This window comes from Urocitellus parryii, chromosome 3 (assembly GCF_045843805.1).
Source record: "Urocitellus parryii isolate mUroPar1 chromosome 3, mUroPar1.hap1, whole genome shotgun sequence".
Taxonomy (NCBI): Eukaryota; Metazoa; Chordata; class Mammalia; order Rodentia; family Sciuridae; genus Urocitellus; species Urocitellus parryii.
Window position 1 is genome coordinate 208,568,945 of NC_135533.1, and position 23,817 is coordinate 208,592,761.

General features: G+C 39.0%; 1 protein-coding gene across 1 annotated transcript; it reads left to right on the plus strand.

The window, feature by feature from the left end:
- The first annotated feature begins 7,600 nt into the window (after positions 1-7,600).
- LOC144253874 (olfactory receptor 7A10-like) lies at positions 7,601-8,539 on the plus strand. The gene has a single exon (XM_077796531.1). It carries the CDS (start codon positions 7,601-7,603, stop codon positions 8,537-8,539), a length of 939 nt encoding a protein of 312 aa, XP_077652657.1.
- The last annotated feature ends 15,278 nt before the right edge of the window (positions 8,540-23,817 follow it).

Consider the following 23,817-nt stretch of genomic DNA (forward strand, 5'->3'; position numbering starts at 1 on the left):
AGTGTCAATTCTACTAAAACTGAATAAGTGCCTGTGATTGCAGGGCTCAGTGCCACAGAGCCTCAGAGCTCAGAATTGATTTTCTGGATCAGAACCTGGAAACAGAACTTGCTCCTTCTCCTTTATTCCTGCATTTCCATTTCTTTGATTTCGAGTTCCTCATACAATTTCACTGAGTCATTATTTATATTGCGCGTTGTGATCTCTATGAAATTCAATCCTTTTCATTTGTCATTTCTGAACTTTCCCTAAATCATTCCCATCTTTGGATGAGAAACACTTGAAAATTCTCATTAGTTCTATAAGATAAAATTTTAGGAATAATTTTTATCTCAAATGACATACACCATGTTACTTCATTGTATATTTTGCTAAAAAGAGTACTAATTTGTATTCACATGTGAAAATAATATTTATCAACTGAGGCTATTTTCATGACTATGTGTGGAAGCAAGTATGAGAAAAAAAATATTTGTAGTACTATGGATTGGACCAAAGGTTGCTTAACTACTGAGCTATATCCATGGACATTTTTGGGTTTTGTTTGATATAGTGTCTTGCTAAGTACTTAGGTCCTCAATAAATTGCTGAGGCTGACCTTCATCTTTATTCCTCCTGCCTCAGCCTCCTGAGTCACTGGGATTACAAGCATGCACCACCATGCCCAACAGAGAATGGATCTTCAATTGTGTGTTCATGATTTATTTCCTGTAAGACTTCCAGAATTTCCAGTCTTCATAAGGTAGCCTTTAACATACCATGGTGTTAGCTGGTCATTAGGTTTTATTCTCTACTTTTTGAATCCTGTTTCTTTTTCAGCATGGTGTCCACAGTGCCTAACATAGTCATGGGCAAACTGGTCCCCAGAGGTAACTATTTCACCATTTTCCCAGGCATATATTTCTATGTGCTAGACAACACTTTGGAAATGCTAGCAATATATAAGTGGTCAATAGTTTAATGGTTTTAAGGTCCAGGCACTGAGAAGGGAGGGGAGTAGATGGGTTTTAACAGGGCAAATCTCGCGACCCCTTGACTGATGGGAGCTATTGTGTATTTTTTTGATGATCAGAAATTATTGTAAATGTGAGGTTCAGCATGACATTTCCACATCTGCCCACAGTGTGCACTGATCAAATCCAGCCTCCCTTATCCACCCTCTCCAACCCCTTCCCAAAATCTAGTAATGTCTATCCTTTGTTCAGGGTGACATTTTACTTTTTTTTCTAACCACCTCTTGAGACACCATGAAGTACTTGTCTTTTGGTATCTGCCTTCTTCACTTAGCACAATATCCTCCAGGTCCATCCACATGGCCCCAATTAACAGGATTTCATCCTTACATGTGGCTGAGTATGTTCAAGTTTTATATATGCCACGTTTCTTTCCTCCTCTCATCAGGTGATGGGCACTTAGGTGACTTCACACTGTAGCTATTGTGAATGATGCTACAATAAATATGGCCATGGACGATTCTTCTTGCTGTAAATTCATTTCCTTGTTATCAGTGTAAATACCTGGCTGTGATATTTTGCTTATGTTACCATGGTGGAAGCTCACAAAAGGGGCCTTGGATCTTTTCCTGTCAGTATTTACTACTGCACATTAAACTACAATTTTCTCCAATGAAAAGTTCAATTAAAATTATAAATTTAAAAAAGTGATGGACATCTGAGGAAGCCGTTTATAAACTGTTCACATTTTGATGTGTTTCCCTTTCCCCTTGAACCTGTGATTGCTGTTCACTTTCTCCCATGTGACTGTAAGCTGTCATTGCTGTCATGGTGCATCCTGTGCTTAAAATTACTCTGTGTATAATCTTCAAACAAGAGCAGGTAAATGAAGAGAACACCGACTTGTTGATAATGTGCTGTGGCTTCCTGTTAATCCAGACATAAAATGTACAGAAGACTGTGGTGAAGTTTGCTTTTTGATTGGGGTAAAAGTGTTGGATATTGAACTAAACACATTTGGGACAATAAGAAATGTTGGCATCTGACGTTTCATTGCTCTCACTCTCTGCTGTGTAGAGACTAGGGGAGACGGTACAGATGGAAGTGTGATTTACACTGTGGCTTTTACTACTTAAGAACCTCTCCTACTGCACACACATGGGAAGTCCACACTCTTCTGAGATCTTGCCAGACTCCTGAGTTCCTCCCTTCAGGCAACCTCATTAATAACATAGCAGGGTATTTAGTTTCTATCATTCTAAGTTTTTATCTCTTCAAACTCATTCTCACATCTGAAATCAAGAACCACTATTTGGTCCCTCATTATAGAAATATAAGTTCAATACCAGCATGAAATTTCTGGTATCACCAGAAAAGTGGGATTTGAGCAGGAGGTGCTGTCTTATGTTTTCACATTTCACAAACAAGCAAACAAACAAACAAAAATAGCTCACTCCTCTGGTTAAAGATGGAATAGAAAACTTCTGGAGATACCAGAGTCTGTGTCCCCAATGTGAGTCAGTGTTTGGAGGACAAAAGATACCTAACCAATGTAGATTTCTTAGTTTTAGACATGGGAAGAAAAGTGGAACACAAAGGGTGGATGTGGTGATGGATGGTGGGACATTGGGATGTGAGGCTCTTGCAATGGTGGTAAAAAGGGACAGATTAACAGCACTCCACTCTGATCTCAGGGGAATCTATGAAAACTCTCCATTTCCTTATTATAGACCAGAGTCCTGCAGGGAAATCAGGTGCTCAGAGGTTGACATAAAAAGAAGGACATGTGCCTAATGAGCAGATAGAGGAAGCTGTAGGCTGTGATTGCTCCTGTCTCCCTGAGTGCACACCCTGGGGCACACTTGATTCTTCAGGATCTTGAAATCTGACTTGAGGACCAAAGCTGGACCCATTTCTGTTCTCTTGTCTGGGGTCAGAGCCTCACTCTGCACTTTCAACATCCAGGGAAGAAGTGAAGCCTGTGCATGAAGACCCTCCCATCAGAGATGCCACCCAGGTGAGCCTGAGGACCCAGCAGACACTACAAGAGAGGACTGAAGAGAATGAAGGCAGGAGCTTTCATCTGAGGTTCCCTGAGAGCCCAACTAGCATGGCCTGCATCCCACAGATGGTGGTGTCTGTTTCTAGCTTAATTAATATATTAATGTATTTATAAGGTACTAAAAAGGATAAGTGACCAAGAAATCAGCAGCACTGGGTCATTCTTGACCATTAATTTATGGTAACAGAATCTCACTTAGAAGAAGGATGGGAGGCACTAAGTGATTCAAATAAAGTAAAATGTAAATCTGCTTACCTTTGCAATAAAGGGGAATGGATAAATCCAGTATTAAGTATGGAGAGACATGCACTGGAGGGAGCTCATTAAAAAAAAAATTATACTGCAACATATTTCAGCCCATTTTCATATTGGTGAGAAAGATCTAGATTTAGGAGTTTGTATAAGTAAATTCCTGCATGAGAAAATCATGATATAGATATTTCATTGAATCCTCTTCCTCTCTGGGTATCCACATGGAAAATGAACTAACTTAATCAGTGAAGATGAGTATGCCAAAGAGTTTTACATTGCAAGTATTTCACAACATGTCAAGATGAAATCAACAGGATGGCTCTCGACCTATTTCAATTTGTTAAGACCCTTTGCTTAGAGTCTATTCCCTCCCATTCTACTTTATTCTTTAGTTTTTTTTACTGGTTTTGCATATTGTCTCTAGTTTCATTTACATAAGCACAGCACATAAGTGGAGATATATCTGTGGGGAGTCTGAAAGTCTACAGATTCTGATGTTTTCCAATAGGCCAGTGTTTGTTATTGGGCTCCTGGCAGTGTTTTTCATTCTGAAAGATGTGACTCAACACATATTTCTTGACTTGTGAATCCTTGCTTTAAAAGAAAATTATGCACTCCTTGCACTAATAAGTCAACTTTTCAACATATATCCAACTTATTTTCATGTCTCTCTTAGGTCTCTTTGCCTCCTGATTTTCCATGATTCAATGTAGGCATTGCTCATCATCATTTTATTGGAGATCACATCCAGTATCTACAAGTATATTGGAGTTTGTTTCTCTATAGATAAGGAAGATTCAATCATAGCTTTTTACTCTACTTCCTTATCTTTTATTTCCAAGGCTTTAGCAATTTATTTTTACATTTTCTTGCTAGTACCCTTTTTGATCATTATGCAACATTTTCATGTATCAAAACATCACAATATGCCCCATAATCATATAATTATTATGTCTAACATGCACAAAAAATTTTTAAAAGCCTCAAACCCAAGAACAATCATGAAATGACACACACAAAACAAGCAAAGTAAAAACATAAGGAAGTAGAGTAAGGACTTAAGGAGATTGAAAGGCTAATTACCCTGATGTGATTGTCACACAGCACATAGATATATGGAATGATCACATATATACTCAGTGAACACGCACAATGATTCTGTATGAATTTTAAAATAGTGAGAAAAGGCTGCCTTTATCTGCAACATAGCTAGGGACAAGCCAATAGGTCAGGTGAAAGGGGCAGAACTAGGGAGACAAATCTGCTATTTCATATTCAATGTTCCCCACTTAGCTGTTTATATCTTGGATATCTCCTCTTGTGAGTTGCTGATATTTGACATTTGGTCATTTTTTTTTCTTTTGAAGTGTATGGTCTGTTGGGTGCCTTGACACAAGGAAGAGGAACAGTGGGAGGGAGGAGAGGAGGGAAAAGGGAGGTACTGGGGACAAAAGTGGAGCAAAGTAGATTCCCTGCATGAGAGCCTGTGTCAAAATGACCCTGACAGGGCTGGGGCTAGGGCTCAGGGACAGAGCACTTGCTTAGCAGGTGTGGGCACTGAGTTCAATTCTCAGAAAAAATAAGTAAATAAAATACAGGTATTGTGACCATCCACAACTAAGCATATTTAATGACCCCAACATTATGTATCACTGCAATGCAATAATGAAAACGTTTAAAATGTAGATTGAGAAAATGATGTCACTACTTTGGTGTTTTGGGCAAATGTATTTTGCTGCTTAAGGTTTTTGCTGGGCACTCAGTGAGGGTCACTGGGTTTGGAATACTGCCAGGACCAAGGCAGCCATTTCCTCCTGGAGAAGAGACACCCGGGCTTTCAAGGTCCTGTTCCACTTTGTTCATGTCAGCTCACTAGGTCTCTGACCTCACCTCTTCAGGTTCTGTCCACCACTTTGCCTTTTCTATCACTCCCCCCAATATATTCTGTTTCTGTTTCTCCCTCTGTTAACTGCACAGCTTTTCATGCTCCTTTTTAAACAGAGAGAAGAAGAGAAGCATTCTTTTTTTTTATTTCTTTCATACATGACAATAGTGGAATGCATTACATTCATAATTACCAATTCACAGCACAAGTTTTCATAACTCTGTATATAAAGTATGTTCATGACAAATTATGCCATTATACACGAGCTCTCTTATTGATATTTTTGCATTACAATTCTTAATACTCTTTTATACCACAATTTATCATATCTGTGTTTGCATATTAGGTGGGTTCACTCATTTGTTCATGGAAAGAGTGTCAAGTGGACTCTCCAGGTACCCTGTCCACATTCTTCAGAGAAAAGACAAACTCAGCTTGTTTTGTGGAAGCTCACAACCTTGTCAGGGTGACTGGTGCAGAGAGGCCATGGCAGAAATCAGGCTATGAGAGTGTGTGAGTGTGTGTGTTTGCCTCTTGGAGGGCTCAGAAAAGGTGACCTGATGTTATATATTCCAGGGTGATTCTTAGCAGTTAGAGGCCAGAACTTATCCTCAGGTGGTAGCAAGGAGGGAATCCTTTTGCAACCCACAGAATGTGTTTGCTGCAAATCTAAGTGCAAGAGGTTCGGGGTGTGGATTACGGACTCCCTGCACCTTGTAACCTCAGAGAGCAGTGAGGCCAGCTCACTCTTTAATATTCTCTGACACCATCTCTCATCACTCTCGGCCTTTTTCCTCCTCCTTGCCAACAGCATTCTTTTATACCTCAGTTTTTCACACAAGCATGTTACCTTGGACCTGTGCACTGACTGTCCCCCAATGAAGACCACTCCACTGAGGATGACTTTTGGCTCCTGCCCTGCATTCCTTGTGGTCTCCCTTTGGATGCCCCTCTTTCTGCTGGTTTTCCCTGCATTGCTGTAAAACTACAACTACCTCTGCTCTTTTTTTCCTCTTAGTACCCATCACCATGAGACACATTAAGTGATTTTAACCATTTTCCTTATGTGCTTTCCCTGTCTTTGGATAATGTGGACTTCTGTGTTTTATCTCATACAGATTACTGATCCAATGCGTGGAACGTACTTGATACTCAGTAATTAGTTATAGCTTTATTTTTAATTGACATATAATTATACACATTCACAAAAATAACTTTATATCTACATACATGTATAAATTGTATAATAATTGAACAAGTATGATTCGCTTAATTTTCTGAATCATTTATCATTTCTCTGTGACAAACATTCAAAGTCCTCTCCTCTGTTTTAAAATAGGTAACATGTTATTTTTAACTATAATTACCCTACTGTGCAATACAGCACCAGAAGCTATTCCTCTTCTCTTACTGTAATTTTTTCCCCTTGAGGAGCTTCTCCTCATCCCTTTGGGCCCAGAATGCACCTCAGCTTCTGGTGACCATCATGCTATGCTGACATTCTATGAGATCAAATTTCTCAGAATCCACACAGGAATGATATCATGCAGCTTTAGTGATCCTGTACCTGGCTAATTTGACTTCATAAATGTCCCCAGGTTCATCTATGTTGTCTCCAATGATAAGACTCATAATTTCATTAATAGCTGTTATTATTCCACTGTGTATCTGTACCATTTACAAATGGCCAATAGCTGTATTAAATGTGCTCAAAATTGCTAATTATCTGGGAAATGCTAATCAATACTATGGTAGACTGTGGACTAACTTCAGTTGGAAGGGCTATTATCAAAAAGACAAGGATATCAAGGGCCTAGGATTATGGGGGGAGAAAAAGAATCCTGACCTGGAGTTGGTAGGAATGCAAGTTATTGAAGCCATTATAGAAAACATTATGGAGAATCCACAAAATTAAATACAGTTATCACTTGATGTAGCAATCTTATTACTGGGTATGTGGCCAACGAAAATGAAATGGGTATTTTGAAGAGATCTGCCCTTCAACATTGACTGATGCACAATTCACTGTAGCCAAAACACAGAAAGAACCAAAGTGCTCATGAGGGGTGCTCAATTTACACTTCTCAAAGGCCTGAATAACTTACTTATTAGAATTCTGAAATGCATGACTTCCTAGTGAAACCTTCAGAATGAAACAGGAATTCCTCTTCAGAGGTGACACAAGATCCCTTAGGGAACAAGAGCCACACATGTTCTATAGAAGTTATTTTTCCCCATTCTCTTGGCATTTCTCTATTTTTTTTTTTTTTTGAGGTACGTGGGTGGTAACCAGGGCCTTGCATATGTTAGGCAACCACTCCAACATGACCTACACACACATCACTAAAATTATTTTATAGCAAAATATGTATTGTTTCATTTCAATGATGTAAGTAATACCTGTCTTAAAAAAATTGTTATGCTCTTTTTCTCATTTCTGGTAGTCACATGCATTTGGAACCAGGGAATGATACTCAACATTTAGAATTCCTTCTTCTGGGACTTGCAGAGGATCCAGAACTCCTGCCCCTCCTCTTTGGCCTTTTCCTGTCCATGTACCTGGTCACTGTGCTGGGGAACCTGCTCATCATCCTGGCCACCATCTCAGACTCCCACTTGCACACACCCATGTACTTCTTCCTCTCCAACCTGTCCTTTGTAGACATCTGCTTCACCTCCAACACCATCCCAAAGATGCTGGTGACCATCCAGACACAGAGCAAGGCCATTACCTATGCAGGATGCATCACCCAGATTCACTTTTTTGTACTCTTCATTGGGTTGGATGACTTCCTTTTGACTGTGATGGCCTATGACCGGTATGTGGCCATCTGTCACCCCCTGCACTACGTGGTCATCATGAACCACAGGCTCTGTGGATTGCTAGTTCTGGTGCCCTGGGTTGTGAGTGTCCTACATGCATTGTTACATAGCTTAATGATATTGCGGCTGTACTTTTGCACAGGCTTGGAAATAATCTCCCACTTTTTCTGTGAACTTAACCAGGTGATTCAGCGTGCCTGCTCTGACACCTTTCTCAATGAGGTGGTGATATATATTGCTTCTTTCGTGCTGGCTGTTGGACCCCTCATTGGCATCCTTTACTCTTACTTCAAAATAGTGTCCTCCATCCGTGCATTCTCATCAGCTCATGGCAAGTACAAAGCCTTCTCCACCTGTGCATCTCACCTCTCTGTGGTCTCCTTATTTTATGGCACAAGCCTAGGTGTGTACCTCAGTTCTGCTGTGACCCAAAACTCACACTCTACTGCAACAGCCTCAGTGATGTACACTGTGGTCACCCCCATGCTGAACCCCTTCATCTACAGTCTGAGGAACAAAGACATCAAGAGTGCTCTGAGAAAAATTTGTGACAAAGTAAGATAAAAGTGTTAATTGTGCTGAGACTGAATAAGTGCCCATGACTGCAGGGATCAGAGCCTCAGTAGCAGAATCTGCAATTCTTCACTGGAATGTGGAAGCAGGACTGGATCCTTCTATGTTAACTGAGAGTTTCCATTTCTTTGATTTCAACTTCGACATACAATCCCACTACACCTTTCACTTTATTGCACTCTATGATCGCTATGAAATTCAACCCTTTCCCCTGTCATTTCCAACTTGCCCCAAATTATTCCCACTTTGGATGAGAAATACTTGAAAATTCTCATTTATCCCAAAAGATATATTTTTAGAAATAATCTCCAATGACTTATGTAATGCTAAATAATTGTTCATTTGGCTTAAAATATGCATAATTACTATTCAAATGTGAAAAACTGAATATAACAACTGAAGTTAATGTTAATAATTTTATTGTGGAAGTAAATCTGAGAAAATAAAATTTGATACTGTGGATTAAACCCAAGACTGTTTAACCACTGAGCCATAGGCACAGCTCTTTCTGATTTTTGTTTGAGAGAGTGTCTTGCTATGTTGCTTAGGGCCTTACTACATTGCTGAGGATGGCTTTGATATGTGATCCCCCTGCCTCAGACTCCTGAGTCACTGGGATTGCAAGTGTGCACCATGCATGGATGAGAATAGATATTCCAATTTTGTATTTTTGGTTTTTTTCCTATATTATTTCCAAAACTTCCATTTTTGATAAGGTAGCCTTTAACTTCCCAAGGTATTAGCTGGTCATTAGGTTTTATTCTCACTTTTGAATTGTGTTTCTATTTCAGCGTGGTGTCCACAGTGCCTAACATAGTCATGGGCACAACAGGTCATGTTCCCAGAAGTATCTACTCCACCATTTTTACCAGGTGCATATTTTTATGTGCTAGACCACACTTGAAATGCTAGCAATATATAAATGGTGAGCAGATTGATGGTTCTGGGGGGCCAGGCACTGGGCAGGGAGAAAGGTGGATGGGGCTGTAACAAGTCAAAACTTGGGATCCTTGACTCCTGGGAATTGTTCTGTTTGTTATTTGATGAGTGTAAATAACTGTAAATATTAAGGAGGTTCAGTGTGATATTTCCACACATGCCCACAGTGAACACTCATCAAATATAGCCATCCATTATCCACCCTCTCCAACCTGATGTATAGTAATCGGTATTCTATATTCAAGTTAGCATTTATTTTATTTTATTTTTATCTTCCTTATTTGAGAGAGACCATGAAAGACTTTTTTTTTGGTATCTGCCTTATTCACTTAGCACAATGTGCTCCGGTTCCATCCACATTGTCCTAAATGACAAGATTTCATCCTAACATAAGGATAAATGGTGTTCCATGTTGTGTATATGCCATGTTTTTTCCCTTCACTCCTCTGGTGATGGGCACTTAGATATACTCCGTATCTGAGCCTGTGTGAATGATGTGGTAAGACATGAGCAGTGAGCTTCTCCTTGCTCGGTGTGTTCATTTTTTGTTATCAGCACTGATAAGTTGCCTGTGATATTTTGCTCAGTTTTACCATGGTGGAAACTGACTAAAGGGTCTTTGGAATCCTCTCTGTCTTTTTTTTTTTTTTTTTTTTTTTTTTTTTTACTATCACATGTTTCCCCAAATGGAAAGTTCCATTAAGAATTATAAATAAAAACGGAAAGCAGAGCAAGCCATTTGTACATAGTTTAAATGTTGATGCGTTTCTCCTTTCCTCCTGAACTCATGATTGCTGTTCACTTTCTCCCACGGTATTGCAAGATTTCATTGCTGTCCTGGTGCATCTAGGCTTCAAATTACCCTATGTTCTTTTTTTCTAATGAGAGCTGGTAAATGAAAGAGTTCCAGGTTTCTGTTCTCGTGACTAAAAGGCTCAGGGGTCACTCTAGTTAAACTGGGCTAACTGGGATGCACGAAATACCCACACAAGGCACTTCCATGGAAGATTCTATCCTAAACAGGGCAAGGGGTTATATTACAAAGGAACAGGTGAGCAGAGGTTCACCCATGGGGCTGTAGCAAGACACACCCATTTCTGTGACTGAGCGCCTCAGCACCCAGCTGGGGAGTGAAACTGAATCACCCATAAGGTTGGCCTCCCACATATTCCCCCTTTCTTAATATGAAAAAAAGAATGTAACTGGGAAATTTTCTTTCAGTCACTTGGCTCTTGGTCCAAGGTCATCTCAATCTGCTATTGAAACACAAAAAGAATTAGTAGAAAACATATTATCTTCATAAGAGTCAACACAATAATCTGGATTATTATTACCTTGCCAAACACTCATCAGAAGATTTTTAATCTTTTCCCAATTTTATTGGGACACATTGTGTTTGGCCGTAGTAACAGACGTTTTCATTCTCATGGCATTTAGGCCTCTCCATAAACCATAGAGCAAAGGGCTCACTCACATTATTCATTACATTGTCTTCTAGAACATCATTACTTAGTTCTCATCATTCCATCAGCACTTATCTGACCATGAAGGAAGTTGGATGTAATTTAAGTCAAACATTAAGAAAATCCATACATTGTAAGTGTTAAGACATAGCCACAAAGGCCTAAATTGAATAAGCAAGGAATAATATTTAAAGTAGTCACTTTAGGGATTTTGAGACCAGCAGTTTGTCTAGGTCTGGTTAATAGACATACACCTGTTTCAAGGCCTGAATATTAACTTCAGCATATTATAGTTCTGAAATATTAGCTGGCAATAACTAATGAGGCAATAAGTTGTATTCTTATAGGCTACAGGATATTTATCATTTTTTTCTCTTCACTCTCATATTTAAGGAGTTACATACCCTTGGAAAAATCTATTTTAATTATCTTTCCAACAATTGTCCATAAAGGTAAATGTAGTCTTAGTCACTAAAGTCCAGCATAATTGGCTGGCTTGGGTTTTTTATCGGCTGTCTAGCATAAGTTTCTGTCACTGGTGTGGTCAATTTGTTGCTTGGCTATTTGGCTACCTCAGTCCTGGGAGCTGGTGATAACTGACTGGTGACAAACCTCAAGTCAATGTCCAGTAGCTCAGTTTCTTTTTGGAATGTACACAACTGTTATAGGGTTTGAGTGAGGCATGCCTGTAAATCTACATAAGCAAGATAATATCCATAAGCCAATCATCTTCTGCTTAATATAACCATACTGTGAGAAAACTATATGCTTGTAGCTGTTAGTTGCAACTGAAGGCTATTCTAACATTTTCTCCTCTTCTATTAAATTTATTGTCAAAGGAGAACCCTGATGAGAAAAGAAAGGAAAAGGAAAAGCATAGAAAAAACATGAGAACTAAGAAAGAGAAAAGTATCCAGACATGGCCCATTCCTGTAGCTGCATTTGTCTCCTGCTGTGGTGAGCAGGCAGTCACTGTTGACTAGGTCTCTGTCACTAGGGTTCTGATCTGAGCTGGATGTGGGGAGCAAAGCAGCCATGGGGCAGGAGACCTCTCTCAGAAGGGGAGAAGAATTAGGCCTTTGCATCAGTGGGGGGTGAGGTTCTTTGCCTCACCTCTATTGGCCCCCCAATTTTTTCCTGATGGCCCCTCTGCGACTGTGCCTGTCTTAGGTTGTACCTCCCTTGAGGAATCTTACCTGTCATTGGCTCATCAGCCATTATCTGGGGCCAAACAGGGTGATGTGGAGTGTGCATGGCATCGTCCCCAAGAGGACTTTCTGTCTCCTTGATAGATAATGCCCTCGTGGCCTCCACGCCAGCATTTACCCTAGGATCAGCAAACTCAGGTTTCTTCTCCATGGAGGGCCAAGCTCACAGCCCTGGGCTGGTGCGGATGTGTTCAGGAAGGAAGGAGACAGGCCATAGAAAGACAAACTGTAGTATAGTGACAAAGCTGAGAGAGACGGATGAAGAGAGATCCCTCATACAGAACTGGCCCTTAACTGGTGTCACTCACATCTGGTCCATAGCTGCTATCCATAATGATGCAGAACAATCCGTTATTTCAACACTGTCTTTTTCTCAAAAGATACTTCCAGACAGTCTGTTTACCATAGAATCAATATATAGGTATAACTGACCATTCAGTCAGGACAATTAATCTAGTTTCATGGGTGGACTTTCCAGTCCTCACTGCAAGACACATTAAAGGTGGACCTGGGAAATGGGTCCATGCAAGTCTTTTCATAATTTTTATTTACCTAACAAGCTCGTGAAGCTGCATGGCTATAAACTCTGTAGCTGGAAATTTACCTTCCTGTGCCAGGTTTCTCAGTCATTATCATGATGACTGGTTTAAACTCTCCTTTGATATCTGATTTAATTTACTGAATCATGTTCAGTAACATTAAGACTCTCAATATTACAATTTAAGAAAAAACTTTTAAAGTATTTTGTAAAATCTAGTATCTCTCTGGGATCCTGTATTCCCCCTTTTCCTTATTTAATAAAATTGAGTAAAGGCTTGGTATAAGTCATAGTATTATTAGTTTAAGTTATAGATAATAATACAAGTATTTAAATGACTAAGAATAGATTTACCTTTTATTGATTATTAAATTTTTTATTATAGACTAGTTGATCCATCCTAACAATTTAGAAAGAATCCTCAATCTTTTTGAGGATTCTCTATATTTTAATTAATATTCTCTATATTTTAGAATATTATCCTTTAAATAGGTATCTCTTAATTATTTAAAAATATGATTAAGGTTATTTTCTGTGTAGGAAGCAGTATATAAATCTTACTGTATTTTTTTTTGGACAATAGATCTAGTTAGAGAACTTATATAATATCAATGATTTTTTTAAAGTTTGTAACCTTTATTGTTTAAAATTAATATATAACTTTAATTTGGAGAACATTAGTCTTAATAAAATGTTTTTTTAATTTTATAATTATCTAACAAACAAAATATGTAAAAATTAGTATCTCAGTGTCTTAGTTAGAATCAATCGATTTTAGTCTCTAAGGACAATTGTTAAAATCAGGATTTAAGTTAGTAGTTCAATATACTTAATGTTTAATCAACAATGTGAATTTATTTACCAAAATTAATCTTTGTCTTAAACAGTAAGAATTATTAGGCAATAAAGATCTTTCTTTAAAGAAATAAACTTACATTTTAATAGGTTGCTTATCATGTCAAAATATAGACAAAATCTTAGCTCACATTAGTATAGTTAAATTAGGAAAATAACCTGAAATATCCTTAAATTAATTATAGTCAGTTTAGTATATATAAATCTCTTTTTTAATCATTCTAACTTTTTACATAATCTGTTTAGATAATAATATAAAAATCTTTTTTACTTAGGAAAATACTTTTATCATTGAAATATGAATATAAAGACCTTGTTTTACCCAAAGATGATTTCTTTCTTCTTTTTAGGATCCATGTGTGCTTTTTCTTTGTTGAAGCATCTTTTTCTTTTAGAAAAAAATTTTTGGTTATACTTTGGAACAATTTCTGAAAACCTTAGAATCTATAAACAAATTATGGTACTTTGATAAGAAATATCAATGAAAATATAGCTAAAATCCTTAGATATTTTGTAGACATAATTATAATTATTTATCATCTTATGAGTTTGAACAGTAACTTTGAGAATTAGAAACTACTTGAAGATTGTATTTTCACTTAAAAGCAAATTTATAGTAAATACATTTATCTCAAATATCTGTAACTGAAAAGGCAGAGTATCTGATAAATGTAGATATAAAACATAAATTATGGGTTTTCTGTTGAAGAAAAACAATTAGGCATATATATATTAACTAATCAATTAGGCATGTGCTAATTATTTTATAGATTAACAAATATAGGTTATCTAAATATCTAAAAAATATATATTAAGAATAAGAACATAACTTATAATTGTATTAACTTTATGTAACCACGTGGTCTTAAAATATTTGGATCCACTTTAATTTATTTTTAACTAGGAGTGCACTCTTCTATGTGATGTCACTTGATGTAACTGAAATAAGATCCTTGAGTATACATATTTATTGTTTATAGTTAGGAATGAGAATAAGGATTTTTTTGGTCATTACAGGAACATTGCCGGCTTTGTTCCTGTGGTGAGAAAATGCATCCTTATAACCTCTAAAATTAAATGTAAAATATAAAGAATCATGTTTGATATGTCTCATCAATAGAACATTATTTAGTAACACAACTATAGAGAAAAGTCAGGTTATTCAACTCAGAACTAACTTAAATTTAGGGCTGCAACATAGAAACCTGTGGAATTAAATTTTGTCTGAAAAAGATATCTTTCGTTAGCATTTACAGGTAGGCATTCTTAAAAATACAGGCTCTGAACAGCTCCAGTAGAAATCTGAAACATAGTAGTACAGGTTAGTGGCTGGAAGGCAGGACTAGAAGTCCCATCTGAGTGACTGTGGAAGAACCAATTGGCAGCCCGGGAAAGTGTGGGAGGTGGGACTAGGAAGCCCGTTCTTCTGGCCAGGCACTCCGTGGTTACCATGGTGATGCAAACAACATGGAGTCTGCTGCCCATTGTCGGGGCAAAAGTTCCTTCCTAGCCGATTGCATTTTGTTTGATTTTGTCTGCATTTTCCCCCGCCTGGTCAAGATCCTACTGCAATAGCAGCTTGTTCTGCCTCTACGACCTGCGGTTGCAGCTCATGTACATCCTGCACTTTTTTTCTGTGGCACGTGGGTGCTCCAAAGGTTTTTTTTAGCAGCAAACGCTAGCATTACCATCAGATCTTAAGTTAGTCTGTGTTTGGCATTTAGGTCAAGTAATTCAAGGGTTAAAAGCACTGCTGGCTGCAGGGGCTAGGACCCCATAGGCAGCAGCCAGCGGCAGCAGCTAAAGTCTCTTGTCCCCAGCGGCTGAGTTACAGCCATTCTGATTCATAGGACAATCGAGTAGTAAAAAGGCCCATACATACTTTCTGAGTATTGACAAAAACAATAGAAAATTGAAACTTATTTCTCTCCAGGTAAACATCACATTTTCTCTCCCTTTTTCTCACTCTCCTAGCGCAAACTTCTAGAACATAAAGGCCAAAAAACTCTTTTTTTTAGCTCTTTTTTTTTTTTATGTGATGCTAAGCATCAAACTCAGGTTCCGCCCATGCTAGGCAAGCACTCTACCGCTGAGCAACAATCCTAGCCCCCCAAAAATCTTTTATAAAGATTTATAAAAACAATTTTTAAAAATCCACAAAAGCGCGCTTTCCATGGAGAGGACTCAACTCAACAACATAGCCCATCAATCATCTTAATAACTATATTTATTTAGAGTCTCTACAATTATACCCCAATATTAAAAATTTTAACGTCACAGATTTTCCTTTTCTCTAATTCACTTACTTTCTACAATTCTGCCTACAATACTCTGCAATCCTAAGCATGCTTAACTTTTGGAGAGAACTTTCAACTTCACTAACTTTCTTTAACATTTAAATTGGAGTCCCCTTAGGAGCCAGCCTTTGTCGATTTTGTCCCTGCAGCTTAAAGACCTTTTGGCCCATGTTGGACTCCAATTGCCTGGTTTCTGTTCTCAGGACTAAAAGGCTCAGGGGTCACTCTAGTTAAACTGGGCTAACTGGGCTGCAGGAAATAACCACACAAGGCACTTCCATGGAAGATTCTATCCTAAACAGGGCAAGGGGTTATATTACAAAGGAACAGGTGAGCATAGCTTCACCCATGGGGCTATAGCAAGACACACCCATTTCTGTGACTGAGCACCTCAGCACCCAGCTGGGGAGTGTAACTCAGTCACCCATAATGTTGGCCTCCCACAAAAGAGAACACCATCTTGATGACTATGTCAACCCACACACAAAATGTACAAAGACTGTGGTGAAGTCTGATTTTCAGATTGGTGTAAAAATGTTGGATATTGAAATAAACAGATTCGTGACAAAAAGAAATGTTGGCATATTACAACTCATTGATCTTGATCTCTGCTACATAGAGAAGAGAGAAGACATTACTGATGAATATTTCATTTAGAATATGGCTTTTACTTAAGTAAACCTCTTCTACTGCCCACCTTTTGCAAAAACTTACGAACCCCACACTGTTCCGGACTTGCCAGAATCCTGAGTTCCCCTATTCAGGCAACCTCATAAATAACATAGTAGCGTTCTTTGCTTCTATCATTCTAGAATTTTGACAGTCAAAAACCAGTTCAAAGCCTTTTCTGCATGTGGGTCAAAAATAATGGTAATGTCCATGCATTATGAACTTTCTATGTGAGTCAGCATTCTGTTACTCTAAAACAACACCTGAGATAATGGATTTATAAGAAGAGAGCATTTATTTTGGCTCACAGTTTTCAAGATTCCAATCTGTTTTGGATTGGCCCCATGGCTTGGCCCCATTGCAATGAGCACATGACCAGGGGTGGCAAGAATGTGGCAGAAGAAAGCCGCTGACCACATGGCCTGGATATAGAAGAGATAGAGGAACAGATGAGGGGTCCTACAATCCCTTTCAAGGGAAATTCCCAAATGAACTAAGATTTCCCACTAGACCTTCCTATTAGCATTTCCTCCACCTTCCATTGTACCAAGCTGGGGACCAAGCTTTAACACAGGGCCTTTGGGTGACACTTAAGATTGAAACTGTAGCACCGGCCTTCAGGTCTTCCTCAGTTCTTCAGGCACTTTGTTGTCTAGGATGACCTTGATGTGGCCTTGGTGTCACCCACATGTTGAGCCCCTTTGTCTACAGTCTGAGTAGCAGGGAGTTGGAGGGGTCAGGAGGATGGTGTCCCAGTGAAGGCCCTGGCAGGACTCTCCTGAGCAGCAGTGGGCACCACATCAAGGGCCCCAGAGCCTGACCTCCTCCATCCAGCCCTTTGACGACTTCAGCTTTCACAGGTTTTAAAGCCACTCCTCCCTGGGGTCTCCCTTCAGGACCTCCCTGTCTCCAGGACTATTTCTAAGGTTCCACATTGGATCAGCCTTTTAACGTTCACCAGGAAATCTCAGTTGGATGAATATAATAGGGCATTTTCACAGTTATCTACAATAAGGGATTGTCTTTAAATTAAACAAACCAAATCTTACACCTTTAACAAATAACCTCACAAGTGATGCCTTGTTGCCCTGGAAACTCACTTTCAGAGATGTGTTCTGAGGTGATGCAAATGAGACCAACTCTGAAGATTTCCTGCCTTTTTGTTGGATCCCCTTTCCTTCCCATCATCCCCTACTTACTGAAGTTTTCCATTCACTATGAATTCCTAGAAATTCTGAACCCTATCTCATCTGTGCCTGCAACCATGATGTCTCCTACAGTTCCTGGTAAGGAGTTTGTCCTGTGTGAATTTTAGTTAAATAGAATGAAAATTAGGAGATGATTGAAGAGAAAGAAGAGAGAGTCTGAGCCACAAAAGTATACATGGGCAGATGATCTAAGAGGCTTTGAGGAAGAAAAATAATCCAGACTCATGGAGGTAGATCTTGATAATAAAGCAAGAGAGGGAGTGAAGTCAGCACCCAAAGATGTATCTGCACTCCCCCACCTTCTTCACAGTAGTCAAGGTATGGAACCACCTGAGCTTCCTGTCTGTGGATGCATAGAAAAGGAAATGAGGTATATCCATAACTGAGCTCTTCAGTCTTCAAGAAGATTAAAATTCTGTCATTTACAACACAATGAATGGGACAGGCCATTGTGTCCCATGAAAGAAGCCATACAGAAGCAAACACTGCATGTTCTCCTATGTGGAGACCAAAGGAGCCTCAATCTATATACAGAATAGTGACACTGGAGGCTGGATAGGAGGCAGGAGAAGGAGGAGCAGGGGAGGCTGGATAACAGGTACAGGAACACAGGTGAATAGGAAGACCCAGTCCTGGTTTTTCACAATGAGTATGTTGGGTGGGGGCTGCAGTGCCCAGATCTTGACATGTGTTTTATGAAGATCTGAAGTGAGGAGCACAAACCTGGAATCATAAGGTAATGATATGGGGAGGGAAAGTTTCCTTAAGCTGTTTCGTTCAGCACACTCCATAGTATGTGCTAAAATGCCACACTCACCCCTATTGATATGTACAATCACATGTCAGTAAACATTAAATTAAAGATTTTATAACTCCACTCAGCATTTGATGGTTGGTTGGACCACCTGATACACACTGTCTCTGGAGGTTCCTGGTCACTCCTCCATGAGTCAGCAGGACCTTATGGTCTCCAGGCAATGAGCTTGAGGTCACAGGGGATGATGAGCCCCCCCGCCCCCAAGCTGTGTGGAGCAGGCCTGGCTCCCAGACCTGATGTCCATCTGGCTCTAGAGAAGCTCTTCCAATGTTAAAGCTCAAGGTCAAAGAAAAGAGAAGCTTCTGATACAAACTCCTTCTACTGGTATTCTCCCAAACAAAGAAGCACTCTATCTCTGGGTGTTGAGTTTTAGGACTAAAGTGAACACCAAGGTAAGGTATTTAAAGTTCCCTTGATGATTTTAATGTGACTTTTAAGATATTTAATTCCAAATTATTTTCTTAATTCTACAAATTATTAGAGAGTGGCATATTAATTCAATTCATGTATACAGTGTGTAATGATCATTTTAGGGTAGTCAACAAGTCCATTTTCTTAAACAATTTCAGAAACATGTGTAATTAACATGTAATAATTGTATGTAGGTATGGGTACAGTGTAATACTTTAATACTTGTGCACAGCAAGTATTGATAAAAATGAGGATAATTAATGCTTCCCTCTATTCCTAACTATCTCTGCTCTGGAGACTTTGACCTCCTCTTTCCTAGTTATTCATAAAATATATGAAGTGTTACTAAGAACATTTCCCCTCTTGTGCTCAATTGAAGAATGTGTTCAATAAGGCTTAACTGTTTTATATATAATTGTTATAAAATTGGCATCCTTGATCCTATGGAGAGAACTGGAGGTCACCATGTGAAGGGCAATAAGCTAGCCACAGAGAGACAAGTACGGCAGGACCTCACTCACATGGAGAAGGTACAGAAGTTGCTCTCACAGGTTCACAGAGCAGAATGCGGGTTCCCAGAGGCTGGAAATGGTAAGGGAGCAGGAGGGACAGAAGAAGGTTGGCCCCAGGGTATTAAGTTGTAGTCAGGTAGGAGGAATTGGTTCTGCTGTTCTGTCACACAGTACAGTCATGATAAGGTCCTGCATATTTCAAAAATGATGGAATCCAATATCCTTTGCAATTAGTGCTTTATAATTATACATAATTTTGGGATTCATTTTGACTTAGTCATGAAGCATGGAATATAATTTGCTCCAACAGTCCACATTACTTCCCCTTTTCCTCCTCTCCCCCTTCCTTTTTTCACTTTCCTTTCTTTTTTAAACCACTCTTGAGTTTTTTCACCACAAAGAAATGATAAATCTTGGGGAGGTATATATGCATACCTTGATCTGGACATTACCCAATGTATACCAGTATGGAAACATCACATGGTGCCCTAAAAATATGTGACACTTATATGACTCCATTAAAACTCTAATATCAAGAAAATTAATCTTCCCAATGCTCCTTTTTTCTGAAGTTAATCTTTGGAAATAAGCATAAATTCAGACCAATGTTCTGAGGAATGAATGAAATGTGTGGAAAATACCACAGAAAGTGGTCATGTACAGGGTGTGAATAAGACCATGTGTGCCTCTGGATTTGTAAGACATTTTGCTTAAAAGTTGAATTGTCAACCCAAATGGATACAGATGTACATACAATGTCCATTTTTTCATCTTGAAATGTGAGAGAAGGGATATGAAAAGAGCTAACTTTGAATGAGCATGAAATGGGAAGACAACTCAAGTCATGGTGCCTGAAGAGAATTCTATTCATCTCTTCAAACTCAACTCACATTTGAAGTCAAGAGCCGTAATTTGGTCCCTTATTAGAAACATGAGTTCATTAGAAGCATGACATTCCAGGTATGATTGGCAACGTGTGATGAATAGAGGATGGGTTGTCTTATGGCTTCACATTAAAAAATCAACCAACCAACCAGCCAACCAACAAACAAACAAAAACAGTGAATGCTTTTCTGATAAGAGGGAAATAGGAAAACTCTGGAGACACCAGAGGCTGTCTTCCCAATGTGAATCAGTGTTTTGAAGACATATGATTCCTAACCAAAGCAAGTTTCTTAGCTTCAGACATGGAAGTAAACTATATGTCAGACGAGGGATATGGTGATGGGAGGTTGGGACTTTGGGAAGGTGGCACTGATAGATTGGTGGTAATAAGGGGAGGATTTGCCTGATTCCACTTGATCTCAGGGGAATCTATGCAAACTCTTCCCTTTCCTGTATAGACCAGAGTCCTGCAGGGAAATCTGGTGCTTGGAGGTTAGAGTAAAAAGAAGGTCATGTGCCTAAAGAGCAGATAGAGAAAGCTGTAAACTACAATTGCTCCAGTCTCTGTGAGTGCACACACCGGAGCACACTTGATTCTTCAGGATCTTGCAATCTGACTTGAGGACCAAAGCTGGACCCATTCCTGTTCTTTTGTGTGGGGTCAGAGCCTCACTCTGCACCCTCAACATCCAGGGAAGAACTGAAGCCTGTGCATGAAGACCCTCCCATCAGAGATACCACCCAGGTGAGCCTGAGGACCCAGCAGACACTGCAGGAGAGTACTGAAGAGAATGAAGGCAGGGGCTTTCACCTGAGGTTCCCTGAGAGCCCAACTACCCTGGCCTGCAGCCCAGAGATAGTGGTGTCTGTTGCTAGCTTATTTAATTTATTTGTGGATTTCTAAAATACTAAAAAGAGAAGTGATCCAGAAATCAGCAACACGGGGTCATTGTTGACCATTAACTTATGGTTACAGAAGCTCAAATAGAAGAGGGATGTGAGGCATGAAGTGGCTCAAATTAAAGTGAAATGTAAGTCTGCTTACCTTTGCAATGAAGGGGAATGGGTAAATCCAGAATTAAGTATGAAGAGATATGCACTGGAGGGAGCTCTTTTAAAAAAATTACAAAGGAGCATATTCAGCACATTTTCATATTTGTAAGAAAGATCCAGATTTAAGATTTTTTTGCAAATAAATCCCTGTAGGAGAAACTCTTGATACAGATATTTCACAGAATCTTGTTTCATTCTGAGTATTATCCAAATAAAAAATAAATTTACATAATAAGTGAAATGGGCATGCCATAGAGTTTTATTTTGTAATTATTCCATAAACAGTCAAGATGAAGTAAATTGGAAAGCTGTTGAATTCTCTATTTCAAATTGTTAAAACCCTTAGCTTTGGGTTGGAATGTATTCCTTCCCCTTCTTTCTTCTTCCATTTTATTTTTTCAGACAGAATATTTTTCACTGATTTTAATATTGCCACTTGTTTTTTTTTACATAAGCACAAAACATATGTGGAGGTGTGTCTGTGAAGAGTGTCTGCAAATCTACAGATTTTAATGTCTTCCAATAGATGAGTGTTTGTTACTGAGTTCCTGCCAGGGCTCTTCATTCTGAAAGATCTGACTCAATAATCTGATATTTCTTCACTTATTAATCCTCAGTTTAAATGAAAATGCTGATGAAAGTTTTTCTGCACTTTTTGTGCTAATAAGTCACCTTTTCAGCACATTTCCAATTTATGTTCCCATCTCTGTTGTGTCTCTGTGTCTTCATTTTACACAGATGTAGGTGTATTTCCAAAAGCCTCGTCATCTTGGCCAGCAGTTGGAAGGCATTCCCCTTCATTATTTCACTAAAGATCACCTCCATCCTCCACAAATAAATTTGAGTTTATTTATCTTTAGATAAGATATCATCATAACTTTATGTTCTACTTTCTAATCTTTTATTTCCAAGTCTCTAGCAATTTATTCTTACATTTTATTCCTAGTACCCTGATCTGATCATGATACAACAGTGTATTCATGTATCAAAACATTAAAAAATACCTGATAAAAATACCTATACATTATTATGTATCTAACAATATAACACTTATAAAAAGTAAGATACCCTCAAGCCCAAGAACGTCCATTAATTGATTCCACAATTCATGGAATCAAAGAAATGGTGTCTAAGGAGAATGAAATGCTAATCACCCTGATTTGATCAACACACAACGCATACATATATTGAATTATCACATGTATACTCAAAAACAGGTACAATAATTCTGTGTGAATTTTAAAACAGAAAGAGGTTTGCCTTATCTACTACGAATCTAGGAAAAAGCCAATAGGTTGGGTGAGCAAGGAAGACAGATGTGCCATTTCATATTAAAATTTCTCAACTTTCTGTACATACTTTGGCATCTGCTGTTGTGTATTGTTGATTTTTTACTTAGGTCATTTTATTATTTGAAGTGTATAATCTGTCCAGTGCCTTGACATTAGGAAGGGTTAGGGTTAGTGGGTGCAGGAGAGGAGGGAATGAGAATGTACTGGGGACCAAGGTGGGCCCAATTATATTCCATGTATGTGTGATTGTGTCAATAGGACCCCAACATTAGGTTTTACTGCAACGCACTACTAAAAACATTAAACAGTAGGTTAAAAAATGTTACCACTTTGATCTTTTGGCAAATTTACTTTTGCTGTTTATGGTTTTTGCTGGGCACCCATTAAGGGTCACTGGGTTTGGAATGCTGCCAAAACCAAGGCAACCTTTTCCTCCTGGAGAAGAGACACCTGGGCTTGCAAGGTCCTGTTCCCCTGGGTCCACGTCAGCTCGATCTCCGCCCTCACCTCTTCATGTTCTGTCCACCCCTTTGCCTTCTCTCTTTTTCTCTCACTCCCCATCCTTCTATATTTCTCTTCCTCCCTTGGTTTACTGAATAGAAATCATGCTCCTTCGTAAAAACAGGGAAGAAGAGCAGCATTCTTAAGTGGGTCTGCTCATTTGTTCAGGGAAAGTGTGTCGAGTGGACTCTCCAGTGCCCTGTCCACATTCTGTAGGGAACTGATCATCTCATCTGTGTTGACACTCACAGCCTTGTCAGGGTGATTGGGACTGAGAGGTCATGCAGAAATAAAACCATGAGCCCAGGGTGTGTTGTGTGTTCCTGTGAGTGTGTGTGTGTGTGTGTGTGTGTGTGTGTGTGTGTGTTCATGTGCCTCATGGAGGGCTCAGAGAAGGGGTACGTTATCTTATATATTCCAGGGTAACTCTTACCAGGTAGAGGTCAGAACAGAACATAACCCTCAGGTGGTAACAAGGACGGAATCCTTTGCAATTCACAGAATGTCTTTGCAGCAAATTGAAGGGAAAGAGATTCAGGGTGTGGATGAAGATCTCCCTTTACCTTGTAGCCTCAGAGAGCAGTGAGGCCAGTTCATTCCTCAACATTCTCTGACACCATC

What these genes read in the sequence shown, in the direction of transcription:
- LOC144253874 (XM_077796531.1), top strand. Translation starts at nt 7,601, where the DNA reads ATGCATTTGGAACCAGGGAATGATACTCAACATTTAGAATTCCTTCTT.